Consider the following 12,713-nt stretch of genomic DNA (forward strand, 5'->3'; position numbering starts at 1 on the left):
GAGAGGAAAGGTGAGGATAGAGAAGGAAAGGAAATTAGAGGAAAGGAAAAGTGCAGGGGTCTTGGTCAGAAGGCAGAGGGCAAGAGGAAGCCTTAGATTATCTGTCAGATAATCAAACAGCCAAATTAAGAACCCAAATCAGATGCCCATTAAACAAACAAACAAAAAAACAAGTGAGCAATCAATGAACAACTAACATACCACAACTACGAGTTGATGCTTCTCATTCCTCTACCTTCCTGTCTGTTCCTCTCTCACTAAAAACAAACCAACCAACCCACCCAGGTTTCCATGGACCTTTTGGGTCAAGCCTGTAGGACGCGTCTCAAGGCAACAACTTTGGGAAAACCTGCTTGTGCGGGCCTGCTTTATCAGGCCATCTGTCCTACCATGTCTGACCTCACAGTGCTCCTTTGCTGCCCACACAGCCAAAACTCACCCTTCAGAGGCCTCTGGGCTTTTAAAATGGCCCTTCCACTTCCAGTTGGACTGCCTGGCATGATGGTCACACACTGTCTTTCTGTGAGGAAGGGGGGGGGGTTGCTCTGCTACATACCTTGAGGGCCAATATTATTTCCAAGCAGAGGAGAAAACTGCTGGCATAAAATGGCAGAGGGTGGGGAATATCTTCCTCATTCGGATGTCATGTTCCTGAAAGTTTTATATTAGACATACTAGATATTCAATCCTTAGTTTGAGCATTACCCTTTCCTCATTAAAGGTAACATTACTTTTTGGAAGGATAGCTTGTTGAGTCAGTCACTACCACCTTAGTATGAATTAGTGTATGGGAAACATGGCACTTTGGTCATATTGATTTTGTTGTGGGATGGGGATGAAGAAGCTGGGAGGGAGGGACCCAGCCAAGGGAAAGGAGAGGCACAGGGAGATGCCAAGGGGAAAGACTGCCCCACGCAACTTGGCTTGACACCACCAATCTTACTTTAATTTACCTTAGGACCAGCCCAGGCCACACTGACCACTGTCATTTAGGGAATATCTGGCAATATCACCGTGTGAGCCCCCTGCACTAAACAAGCAGGATTGAGGGTTAGGGGCCAAATTCTGGTTTGACCTTGAGAATGAGCAAGTTGTTTCCTGCCTCCACCTCCAGTGTCCTTGTCTGTAAAACCAGTACATCTGGGGATCACCCAGCTGGTACAGGCTTGTGCTCATGGAATCAATGCAGATGGGTTTGGGCTGGAGGTCTCCAAAGTTGCAACACCTCTAATATTTTTGGACAAATCCATTTTCTGCCTGCATCTTTTGCCTTTACCCCTCATCACCACTCTGGGGCAGGGGGTGAAGGTATTCAGCCTTATGTTTCCTGTGCCATTCCAGGCCCCTTCCTGCTATGGCGGGGGCAGGAAAAGGCAGACCAAGAGAGCCTGGCCGAGGGCCCATGTAGGCACTGTGGGTTGAAATATGGAGAGAGGATTGGAGTGTGCTGGTTGAGCTCTCTGACTCAACCCTGTGCAGTTGATGTGCAGCCAACACTGTGACTCAGGAGGCTGCTTCCCCTTATTCCAGACCCCAAAGCCAGAGCAAGAGCCAAACAATTATTTTTATGGGAGCCAAGAAGGGACAATTATTTAGAAGTCGTGCTGATGGATAAGTCTATGGTGGGAAGACACCACTGGCTTCAGGAGCTGGGATAAGGAGGATTTGGGGCCAGCACTTGGAGGCCTCAATGGGCACACCACACCTGGGTGCTCCTTGCAGCTGCACCCCAACCCAGATGTGCACACCTGGGTGTTCCCTGCAGCTGCAACCCAGCCCACATGTGCACACCTGGGTGCTCCCTGCAGCTGCACCCCAGCCCACATGTGCACACCTGGGTGCTCCCTGCAGCTGCACCCCAGCCCACATGTGCACACCTGGGTGCGCCCTGCAGCTGCGCCCCAGCCCACATGTGCACACCTGGGTGCTCCCTGCAGCTGCGCCCCAGCCCACATGTGCACACCTGGGTGCTCCCTGCAGCTGAGACCCACCCCACATGTGCACACCTGGGTGCGCCCTGCAGCTGTGCCCCAGCCCACATGTGCACACCTGGGTGCTCCCTGCAGCTGAGCCCCAGCCCACATGTGCACACCTGGGTGCTCCCTGCAGCTGTGCCCCAGCCCACATGTGCACATCTGGGTGCTCCCTGCAGCTGAGACACACCCCACATGTGCACACCTGGGTGCTCCCTGCAGCTGAGCCCCAGCCCACATGTGCACATCTGGGTGCTCCCTGCAGCTGAGACACACCCCACATGTGCACACCTGGGTGCTCCCTGCAGCTGAGACACACCCCGTCTTGTTTCTGCTTTCTGTCTCTTGTTCCCGGCCCTCATTTTCATCTCAAGTTCCAGATGTCAGGTGGGCTTGCTTTACACTCACCTTGCCCTTTTCCTCTGAACCCCATTAATTAGGCGCATGAACATGGGGTGCGCACAAGCTTTCTGTCCAAGCATTCTCATGCCAGCCAGGGCTGGGCCGGCACTGGCAGCATCCGCAGGCACAGGGAAGTTAGGTTAAGCCTCTCTGCCCCAGGCCACATTGCTGGGAGCACACTGAGAGAGGACCTGTGAGTGGCAGCAGCCCTTGGCGATGCCATGCCCAGACCAGTCTGTCCCAGGGAGTGAGCCAATGGGCTCTGCAGAAATGCAAGACTCAACTCTCCCACAGAAATGGATTTGAATCCTCGTCTTGCCACCCATTAGCTATAGGCAAACTGCTTATCCTGCGTGCGCCTTGATTTCCTCCTGTGGACAATAAGTGCTCTGAGGCATTAACTGAGCTGTGTGTGTGATGTCCTGGCGGCATGCTGGCACCTAAGAGCATCCACCACTTCCTCTCCCTTCCTCCGCTGCCTCCCTCCCACCCCACCTTGCTCTAATCAGCCAAGGTCACAGCCAGGACCATTGTTACTGTATTGTCCTGCTCCGGTCACTCTGTGGACTAGCGCTCTGGCTCCTAAGTAAGTCCTCTAGCGCTTTCCTCCCTGGGAACCTTTCCCGGGAGCTCCCCAGGCCTCACACAGTCTCTGTCCTGTTCCTCAGCCTGAAGGTTCCCACAGTGCCTTCTCTCAGGAGGATTGCCACAGGGGCCGTCCCAAAGCCAGGGGAGCGGGTTCCCGCTTGGCCTTGGGAGCTTCATGGAAGGAACCCCACCTCAGGCCTGGAATCTGGCGTGGTGGAGGGGAGCAATGAAAATCTGCCTCACACCAGAACATGCCCCACTCAGAACCAAGGAGTGGTAGAGTTGCCAAGGCCCTCTGAGCAAACTCGACCTGTCCCCTCCCCCATCTGCACTCAAGGGAGCTGAACCCAGAGAATGGGGTTAATTGTTCTACATCACAGGGCTTAATCGTGTCAGTGCTAGAAAACAGAACACAGGTTACTTAGTTTGCAGTTTGGGAATATTTCTCTGTCTCCACAATGTGAGATTCAGGCCTCTCAGAACTCTCTATTGTAAAAGACTAAAATACAGAGTGATAAAAAAGAGTGTTGGGTACAGCGGAGCAGCCCACGGCCATGAAAAAAAAAAAAAAAAAAAAAAAAAGAAAAAAGAAAAAAAAAAAAAAAGTGTTGGGAACACCAGTTGACCAGGCACAAACTGGCTGCAATTTGGGATGTCAGGGAGCACTTCTGATGCTCCAAGAACTTCCATCAACAACTGCAGGGGTTAGGTCTCTGGATTTTCCCTCTGAAATATATAATTTCAGACCCAAGAAATACAGGAAGGCCAGAAGGCTTCCTTAAAGGGACAAGATGCTGGACTTTGGCCCAGCACAGAGGAAGGGAAGCCTCCGCCGGAGAACTAGGTAACGCCTCAGGGAGGAGAAGGGCAGAACCCAGCCTAGCTGTACAAGGAGGGGACTCATGGGGACCTCCAGCCACACACAGGAGGGTTCAAAAGCATCTCCCCCCAGTGAGCATAAAGGGAACCACAGACTAGCTCTGAGCACGAAGGGTCCTGCCCTCTTCACACTGGAGGCCCCGCCCCACTCCACCCTGTCTCTCTCCTGTCTGTCTTTCCTCCCTTGGGGCTCTTCACCACTGTCACGGCCTTGAATTCTAAGATACCTCTATGCAGAAGACTTCGTGTCCCAACCTCAGACTGCGTGTCCACGGTCCACCTGTCATCCCCACTGGGAAGTGAGATGCACACGTCCCAGCTGAGCTCCTCCTGCACGTGTGCCCCTCCGCCTGTCTTCTGCGGTTCATACCAGCTCCGCCCATCCACTGCTCAGGCCCAAACCTCACAGCCACCCTGGACGCCTCTTTCCTATTCCCACTCTCACAACTAGCCTGTTAAGAGAATTTGTTAGTTCTGTTTTCAAAACAGACTGAGAATCTGACCTTTTTTTTTTTTTTACCACTTCTACTGGGCTGCTTTGTTGCAGGCTACCATCCCTTCCCACCTGGGTGGCCATCTTCATCTTCTAGGTGGTGTTGTAGTTTCTACCCTGACTCCTATAGACAGCAAAGTCATCTTTTGCAAGTGTTAAGTCAGATTACAGGACGCTTTTTCTCAAAGGCACCAGTGTCTCCCCTCCTCCCTTAGCCTAAGAGCCAAAGCCTGGTGCCACTCCCTTCTCCCCCCCCCCCCGCTCATTCTGCACAGGCCACAGTGGCTGCTCCTCCTGCCCCAGAAGCTCCCCTCCGAGATATCTGCAGGGTAACTCCTCACTGCCAGCTTATTTGAAACAGCACTCTGGCACCTATGACCTCCTCACTGCTTTTCCAAAGCAGTTACCAGCTTTCAGCAGACTGTGATTTCCTTCTTTTCTGTACTCACTGCATGGCTCACCACCTGATCGTTCCCCCGACCCTGGAATGCCAGCTCATGAGGAAGGGGCTTTCGTTTTATGAGCTGATGTATTCCAGGTGCCTCAAATCGTACCTGACGCACAGGTGGTGAGATGATGAAGATGGTGGGATGAATGAATGAACTCTGGTTCCGGAGGTTGGTGGGAAAGCCATCTCCCAGAGGGAGAGGAATAACAGCCAGGAGGAAGGCAAAGGCCTTCCAGGGGAGTTGGGTTTAAATGTGAGGGACACTGAAGGGCGTGAGGATGAATGAATATGGCAGTGAAGTGAGGGAAGTGACAGTTGATTTCTGTTGGTTTAAAAAAGGCAAAGGTGATGAGTTACAGGTGAAAAGCCCTCACAGATTCCCTGGAGTCTAAAACTGTGAACTCCTGCCAAAATACAGTGTGTCCGTAAAGTCATGGTGCACTTCTGACCGGTCACAGGAAAGCAACAAAAGACAATAGAAATGTGAAATCTGCACCAAATAAAAGGAAAACTTTCCCAGATTCTGTAGGAGGATGTGGCAGCATGTGCGCATGCGCAGGTGATGACGTAACATCGTGTATACAGCAGAGCAGCCCATGGCCATGCCAGTTGAGATGTGGACGGTACAGAGGAAAGTTCAGTGTGTTCTGTGGCTCGCTAAATTCAAATTCGTGACCAATGTGCAACGTGAATATCGGTGCGTTTATAACGAAGCGCCACCACATAGGAATAACATGACTCAGTGGGATAAGCAGTTGAAGGAAACCGGCAGTTTGGCGGAGAAACCCCATTCTGGGAGGCCATCAGTCAGGGATGAGTCTGTAGAGGCTATACGGGATAGCTACCTAAGGAGCCCTGAAAAATATGTGCGTGAGCCCACATAGAACTGCACTGAATAGGTATGAAACTGGGAGAGTTTTTCTTTTATTTGGTGCAGATTTCACAGTTTTATTGTCTTTTGTTGCTTTCCTGTGACCGGTCAAAAGTGCACCATGACTTTACGGACACACTGAGCATATGTCTAAGAATGACTATCTTGTTATGACAGTGAGACTAGAAAATTCTGGGAAGGCTGGAATGCCCTCCAGAGAGAACATCCTGTAGCTGTAAACGCCCTTGCACCAGGGAGCGTCCAGCCCCGTGAACTGCTCGGGGCCAGCAGGCAGGACTGCAGAGGCAGAGGACTGATCCTGTGGCCACGCACTGTTGCTCATATAACTTGTCATCAGAACACGGTTGCTGCCCGAGTGCAGGGCCGCTCCAGCACTGTGCTGTGGGACAACCCTGTCCAGGCCTGGGTTCTGAGCAGCAGTCAGTAAGCTGTGCTTGCTTTCACCTGGCTGTACCTGTCAACTGTCTCCGAGAGTCTAATCACTCCTGGGAAAGAAGGGCTCTAATGGTGTTGGGAAGTAAGTTATAATGAAATATAATTGGCTAGATACTAAATGAGAGGGCTAGGCCCTCTCAGCTATTCCAGCAGGGATTGTGTGGGAAAAAATGTCATTTGCTTGCGTGCCACCATCTCTTCCATGCAACAGCACTTTATGATGTACAAAGTTTTGAAATAGATGCTCCTACTTGAGCTTCGAAACCCAGTGCCATAAATCTCACTATATCCCTTGTAGAGGTGAGAAAATAAGTCGTCTTTTACAAGGAGAAGCAGCAAGATTCAGCAATGTGCCCACTCTGATAGCAGGCACAGCCCTGTTCCTCTCCACACTTCCCTCCTGCCTTGGGAGACATGGCACTTGTCCTCTGGCTCACAAGCCATTCAGTGTATGGGAGGGAAAGAAGTGTTGGTCCCCAGGACACCTCCCCTTGCTCTCCATCACACACACTGTCCCCACTTAGTCTCCAGATGGCCCTGCCGTGTGACCCTTCACCAGCTCCTCAGCCTAGAGGAGTGACGAGCGCCTCCGCCTGGGACAGCGGGCGGCTGGGAGGGGCAGCACTGCGTCCTGCCTCCAAGGGCAGGCTGCTCGATCATTTGTCTGTTTGTTTCGAAAATTTTAAAAAGTCATGGTTGGTGATTTAAAATATAAATTACAGAATGTTAAGGGCTGAACAAAGCCCGGCTGATTGAAGTGCAGAAAGGGGGACATGTGAGATGTATGCGCTCATCACAAAAGGGCATCACAGGTCAGAGGCAGAAGGCGCTTCAGCCCAGGGCCAAGTGTGCTGAGTGGGCACACAGAAAGGCACTTCCCCTCCCCGCCAGCATCTCCAGCATAGGCAGAGGGGGGGCGATTGTTCTCGCCTGACACACTCACAGGGTAGTTCAGAATGCATGAGACAAATGCCAGGGCAACTGTCATTAGAAAACCAGGCACACATGGAAGGGTCTGCATGGTGGCGTCATGCCTCATTCTTGTCCTGCGCCCTCCCTGTCTATCCCCAACATAGCCACTTTTTTTCTGTAAAAATTTCATACCCTAAAAAGCTGTCCTCGTTTTTCTTTGAAAAACACCAACAGTTTTGGGGGAAATGGCAGGCTGCGTATTGATGTGAGCTTTGCCAACAGTGAGATCCTCAGAGGACCCCCTGGGACAGCTGGGGTCCTCTCTGGGTGCAGGGGAGCAGCGTGCTGTTGCCTTCCTGCTACCCATCATGCTCCAGGTCCCCGGTACAGGTTTATACAGATCTGTACTGCTGTCTGAAGAACCACACCCTCAGGAGGCAGGGCCCCCTGCACTCTCCTCCCTGCTCCTCTCCCTGAGGACGCTGTCTGTTCAGACCGTGGCACAGTACCTGCTCCATGCACTAGGTCTGGCCTTTCACACGCATGTGCAGCTCATGGCCCTGACTGACACCTGGGATACAGCGAGGGCTCGTCCAGCCTGCAAACTGGTAGAGTGCTCGGGAATGGTGTGCTAGGGTGTGAGGGGAGGGGGACGTGCATAAGAAGACTTTTTTTTTAATAATCTGCAAGTGTATACACACACACACACACACGCACACACACACGCACACACACCACGAGACAGAGACGACTCTGGGCATCTGGGAGACAGGGGTGCCTGAATCTGGAGCTACAGGGTGAGCAGGGCAGGGGGGGTACAGAGGCTGAGGGAGGGAATGGGAAGTGTGACTGCCTCCTCCAGTGTCCATCTGCTGGGTGGGGAGCAGACAGGGGCTTTTAACCAGGGGGATCAGGCAGATAAAATAACATGTCAGGCCAACTGATTGGGAGCAAAATACAAAGTGCATAGGGGATGGGGGGCGCAGTGGGGAGATGGTGTCGGTTGGTCAGGCAGTTTCAAACATCTTTGATCAAAACTGTACAGCATCTGCTCTGGGTTCAGTGCATCAAAGATTTGTGCAAACATTACCAAGTCCCTTAATTAAGGAAAGATTATGACACAAAAATGAACACATGTGACAGGCTAACTGCAGAGGGCTTCCTATAGATAAAGAGAGAGGTTTCAACGTGCCGGGTAACAGAGGATGTGCAGGAGCTGGTAGGAACTGTATAGGAGGAGGCGGCTCCCGGGGGAAGGTGGCGGGGGCCTCGGAGCGCGGGGCTGGGGTCAGTCTGAGGCCAGGGAGCCAGGGCAGGCGTGAGGGGGACGGGGGTGGGAGAGAACCAGGAGGGTGCAGGAGTCAGCTCTCTGGGCAGGTTCATGTGGGAGGGGGGTGCCGCTGCCCCAGAAAGGGGGAGAAGAGACCTCAGAACAGCTCTCTCTCGGGGGGTCACCCAGCCACCTGGCTCTTTGGCCACTCCAGAGAAGTGGGGTGGTGCAAGCAGGACTCAGAAGATGATTGGTTCTCTGTTTCTTTCCCAAATGAGCCTGAAGGGGCCAGGCTGCCTGTACGGGCTGCTTATGTTGTATCGGAAGGACCCCTTTTACTGAAAGGCAATGGGCCTGGTCTTGGGCTGACAACGCAGGGAAAGACGGACTGAGCTCAACTCTCTAAGGGTTCTGCTTGGAGAGAGCTCCTTCCAGAGCCTGTGGCTGGAAAGGCAAGGAGGGGTCTGGAAGCGTGGCGGGGTGAGAGGGGCTTGGGTCCCCGTCCCAGCAGCTGCCCAGGAGTTGGAAGTGTCCCTTGGTGTCCTCACGCCGTGACCCCATAGCGGCCTCCTCCTATACAGTGTGAGTCATGCCAGGTGGATTGTAAAGGGGGGGGGGAGATGCAGCAATCAAAACATAAAGGAAAGGGGGGCGGCCTAACTCGTTCCATAGTTTAAAACAATTTTTTTTTCAAAATAAAGCAATAAGAAAAAAATCTTTTAAACCAATTTAAACAAACAAACAAACAAAGAAAACTAAATGAAAATAAGGATGTGGGAAGGAGAAATTTAATGAAGGAAAACAATAAATGGGGGAAAGACGATGGGTGTTAGAGCAGGCATGGACAGCTGGGTCCAGACGCCATGTACTTACGTTTACCTCGGTGATTGCTATATCAACAATGCTACCCACAACAATCAAGGCGTCAAACGTATTCCATGCATCACAGAAATAGTGCTGCATGGGGCAGAGAAGCCGAGGAAAGGAGAAGAGAGAACAGAGAGAGGGAGAGAGAGAAAAAAAAACAAACCAACAACAGAGGAGAAAAACAAAACAAAAATGAAGAAGAAAAAAAAAAAGAAAAAAAAAGGCATGAAAGAAAGGAGAGAAGAGAAAAAAAAAATGAGAAAAGAAAGAGGTTACGTGGGCATATTAAATACTCTCTTACCACTCTACAGTCCCGGTGGCTCAAACCTGGGTAACCTGGCGCTCGCGGGTGGAGAGGCCTGACAGAAGCTGGGTTAGTTCCTAGGTTACGGGCGGCGGCACCCTGGCAGTGCAGCCGGGGCCTCCGGCACCTGCTCCCTCCGCTCGGCTCCGAGCTCCTGGGCCCGGCGCAGAGGGCCGAGCTGGGACAAGTGGAAAAAAAGGAGGAGAAGCTCCCACTTTTTTTCCCCCCTCATAGGACGACGGCAGGTTCAATAAAAAGCATGACTGGAGGGTGGGGGGTAAAAAACAGGAAATTAAAAAAATAATAAAAGGAGGTGAGAGAGAGAGCGAGCGAGAGAGAGCAAGAGCGAGAGAGCGAGAGAGAAACAGGAGGCAGAGGAAGAAGGAAGGGAGAGTTTTCCTGGGGAGGGCAGAGCCATACTCACATTAGTCTCACTGAGAATGACGTCAATTATGCTGCCAATTACGATGAGGAAGTCAAAAACATTCCAGGGATCACTAAAGTAACCCTACATAAGGGAGGGGCAGGCAGGATGGGGATTAAAAAGGAATATTAGACAGACAAGAACAGAGCAACAGTCACCATCAGAACCACCGTCCGGCACCTCAGTGTTGCTGCAGGAGTGTCAGACACCCTCTCCGTACGGGGAGCCCAGGAGCTCAGGCGGGAAAGGGGGGAGGGGTGGCCAGGAGGCAACGCCTCCAATCCTGCCCTGACTTCCTGTGGCCCCACGGGCTGCCCTGCCTCCGGATCCGTCCCACCCCCGCCCCCCTGCACCGAGGCCCTGCTCCTTCCCAGCAGGGCGGGAGTGGGCGCAGGCGTTGCAAGCTGCAAGGGGGCCGGGTGTGGTGGGACTCTGTGCTCAGCACACATTCAGTGTCTCCTATGCCCCCAGTTCTCTTCATCAGAAGGGCCTGTCTGGAGCGAGGGAAGGGGCATAGCTGGACGACCCCTTAGAGGAGAACGGGCTGTGGTCCTGGGGGTGATCTGGGAACTACAGAGAAAAAATCAGTGTGGTCCAGAAGGGTAGCCAGGCCATCTGGGCTCAGAGGGGACTCATGTAAAGCTCAGCAGTAACCAGGAGACCATATCATTAAAACAACATCTATAAAAGCTGGACTTTACGCAGATAGAACAAGGGTCACCTTGTCCCAGCACTGGACATGCTGCCGTATTTTCAGGAGCAGCTCTGTCCTGGCCAAGGCTTTCCTAACCGAAAGGGGAGAGTTCAGGTCCGTCTCGTGGTTTGGTAGTGCAGGACACCTGCCCCAGGCTCCTCTCCCAACATCCTCATTCTGAGTTAGGGTCCCACTGAAATGCAGGTGCCACCAAAGTGAATGCAGCTATCAAAGCCTTCTCTGAGAACTGGATTGAGAGGGAGCAGTCTGGGTAGAGGGTATGGATGGGTACAGGCTCTTCAGGAAGAAGTGCCATGCAGGAGAGATTCCGGCACAGAAGGGGAGAGAGTGTCCCGATGCCACCACTCTACCTTGTACACATAGAATTTGTTGTTTTCCACCATATTTAGGGAAGGGAAAAGATGACTGTTTTTAAAAGACTTTTTCTGAGGTGCTTGTACAACTGGTCAACCTAAAGATAGGCTGTCCAAGATTCAAGGATCCCAGGAGTCCTGGGTGGGTGAGCTCTGTACGCAGAGCAGGCCATTGCCTCTCTGAGAGGCGTGAAGTCTAGAGACCACATGGAATATCTGCTCATGGCTTAGGAAACGCTAGGAACAGGACAGCCACATTTCCAATGCGTAGAGTGGAAAGGATCTAGTCTTAAAGACACCTGTCTTCCTTCAAAAAGGACATTTGCTCCTTCAGTCTTTAAAGAAATGTCTGCAAAGGGAGCAAAATAGGGCCAGAGCACATTTGTGCAGCAGGACCAAATTTTCTTGTTCTCTAGGCCACCTGTTGGGGCTTCCAGAAGGAACTACAGAGATTGGCGAGTGGGCACGAGAGCATCAGCGTTCCTCTGAGAGTCCCCAGCTCTCTAGGACACTGCCAACTCTCCCTTTTTATTTTTTACTCACAAGAGCCAAGAGTCTGTGTTCTTCCATTTCCTCCTGGCTCTATCCAGCTCCCTTAACTTCCCCACTTCCCAGCCATGCCCTCCTTCCAGAGGGATCGCAAGACACGCTGTCCTAGGGCTGTTATTCTGAGTGTGGGAGGTCAGGTCACAGGGAAAGGGGTCTCTCGGTTCCCAGGCATTTCTGCCAAAAGAAAACAGAATGCCACTGCGGAGACTGCGCAGCCAGACTGGGGAAGCAGAGGCTGGCCAGGGCGTGGGTGAGGTGAGGGTCAGCCTGAATACATGGCCTTCTTGTTGGCTTCCCAGAACATTTTTCTGAATAGATCAGAGCCTTTGAGGCCGACAGGGACCTCTCTCTTCCCTTTAAGTCAGATGTCATGAGCAGGAAACAACCAATTCCCTTGCAGGTTCTCAGATGCAGTTCTCAGGGCAAATGGACAGCGCTGATTTTGAAGGGAGGATAGTAAAGGGTGAAGACCCCAAATGAACTCTGAGCATGCTTGAGTTGTAAAGTTAGGTTTTGGAAACCATTGGGGGGTCTATCTCTAAATAGGAACACTGTCTTTGTGGGTAGAGCTATTTCCGAAGGGAAGAATGGGGGGGGGGAAGGGGTCGAGGAAGAGGAAGGAGAGAACAGGAACCAGAGCAGAGTCCAGGATGTTCAGTGTCTCGCCTAGGAAACGTGGTAACAAAACACGATTTGGGTGGGAGGGCAGGAGGAGAGGAAGGAAGGTGGAAGGCTCAGGGCCCAAGAAAGGAGGATGAGTTGGATTCGGTCATCCACCAGAGACCTGAAACAAAATGGGTGAGTTGGCCTTGGTCTGCAACACCTCTGAGCGGAGGAAAGGGAAAGGAAGAGAGAGGCAGAGAGCAGGCAAAGGGGAGGTTAACACAGTTAGTCAGCTGGCAAGCCCCCAGGGAGGGGCCGAGACCTAAAGGGACCCTGTCAACCCCCTGGTTGAGCACTGCTCGTCCCTCTTTCCTGCAGGTGTCTGCGTTTCCGTGCAGACGGGAGGAAACAACACAGTCAAGTCCTCCCTGGCCACAGGCCTCTTTCATCCCTTCGTGGCCGCCTGCACTGGGTTGGCTGGGCTCTGTGGAGAGAAATGCCCCAGGCCTCGCCTTTGTCCTCCACAGGCTGTGCTCCTGGAGGCTTCTGATTGACTTCTCTGGTCTATGGCAACCTCCTTAGTGGGCCCAGTGCCTGGGTCTCCAC

The 12,713-nt window shown here is 52.4% G+C and overlaps 1 protein-coding gene across 14 annotated transcripts in view; it reads right to left on the minus strand.

Annotated features, from left to right (window-relative positions):
* The window catches only part of CACNA1C (calcium voltage-gated channel subunit alpha1 C), a 777,231-nt gene that overhangs the window by 80,856 nt on the left and 683,662 nt on the right, over positions 1-12,713 (minus strand). For 8 of the 14 annotated variants that reach the window (XM_066369078.1, XM_066369070.1, XM_066369067.1 and 5 more), the window contains 2 exons: positions 9,888-9,971; positions 9,166-9,249 (listed from right to left, as the gene is read on the minus strand). In XM_066369078.1, the coding sequence (XP_066225175.1) occupies positions 9,166-9,249; positions 9,888-9,971 (168 nt within the window). The remainder of the gene's footprint in view (positions 1-9,165; positions 9,250-9,887; positions 9,972-12,713) is intronic. The other 6 variants (XM_066369080.1, XM_066369077.1, XM_066369073.1 and 3 more) reach the window with 2 other exon arrangements.

This window comes from Saccopteryx leptura, chromosome 2 (genome assembly GCF_036850995.1).
Source record: "Saccopteryx leptura isolate mSacLep1 chromosome 2, mSacLep1_pri_phased_curated, whole genome shotgun sequence".
In the NCBI taxonomy this organism is placed as follows: Eukaryota; Metazoa; Chordata; class Mammalia; order Chiroptera; family Emballonuridae; genus Saccopteryx; species Saccopteryx leptura.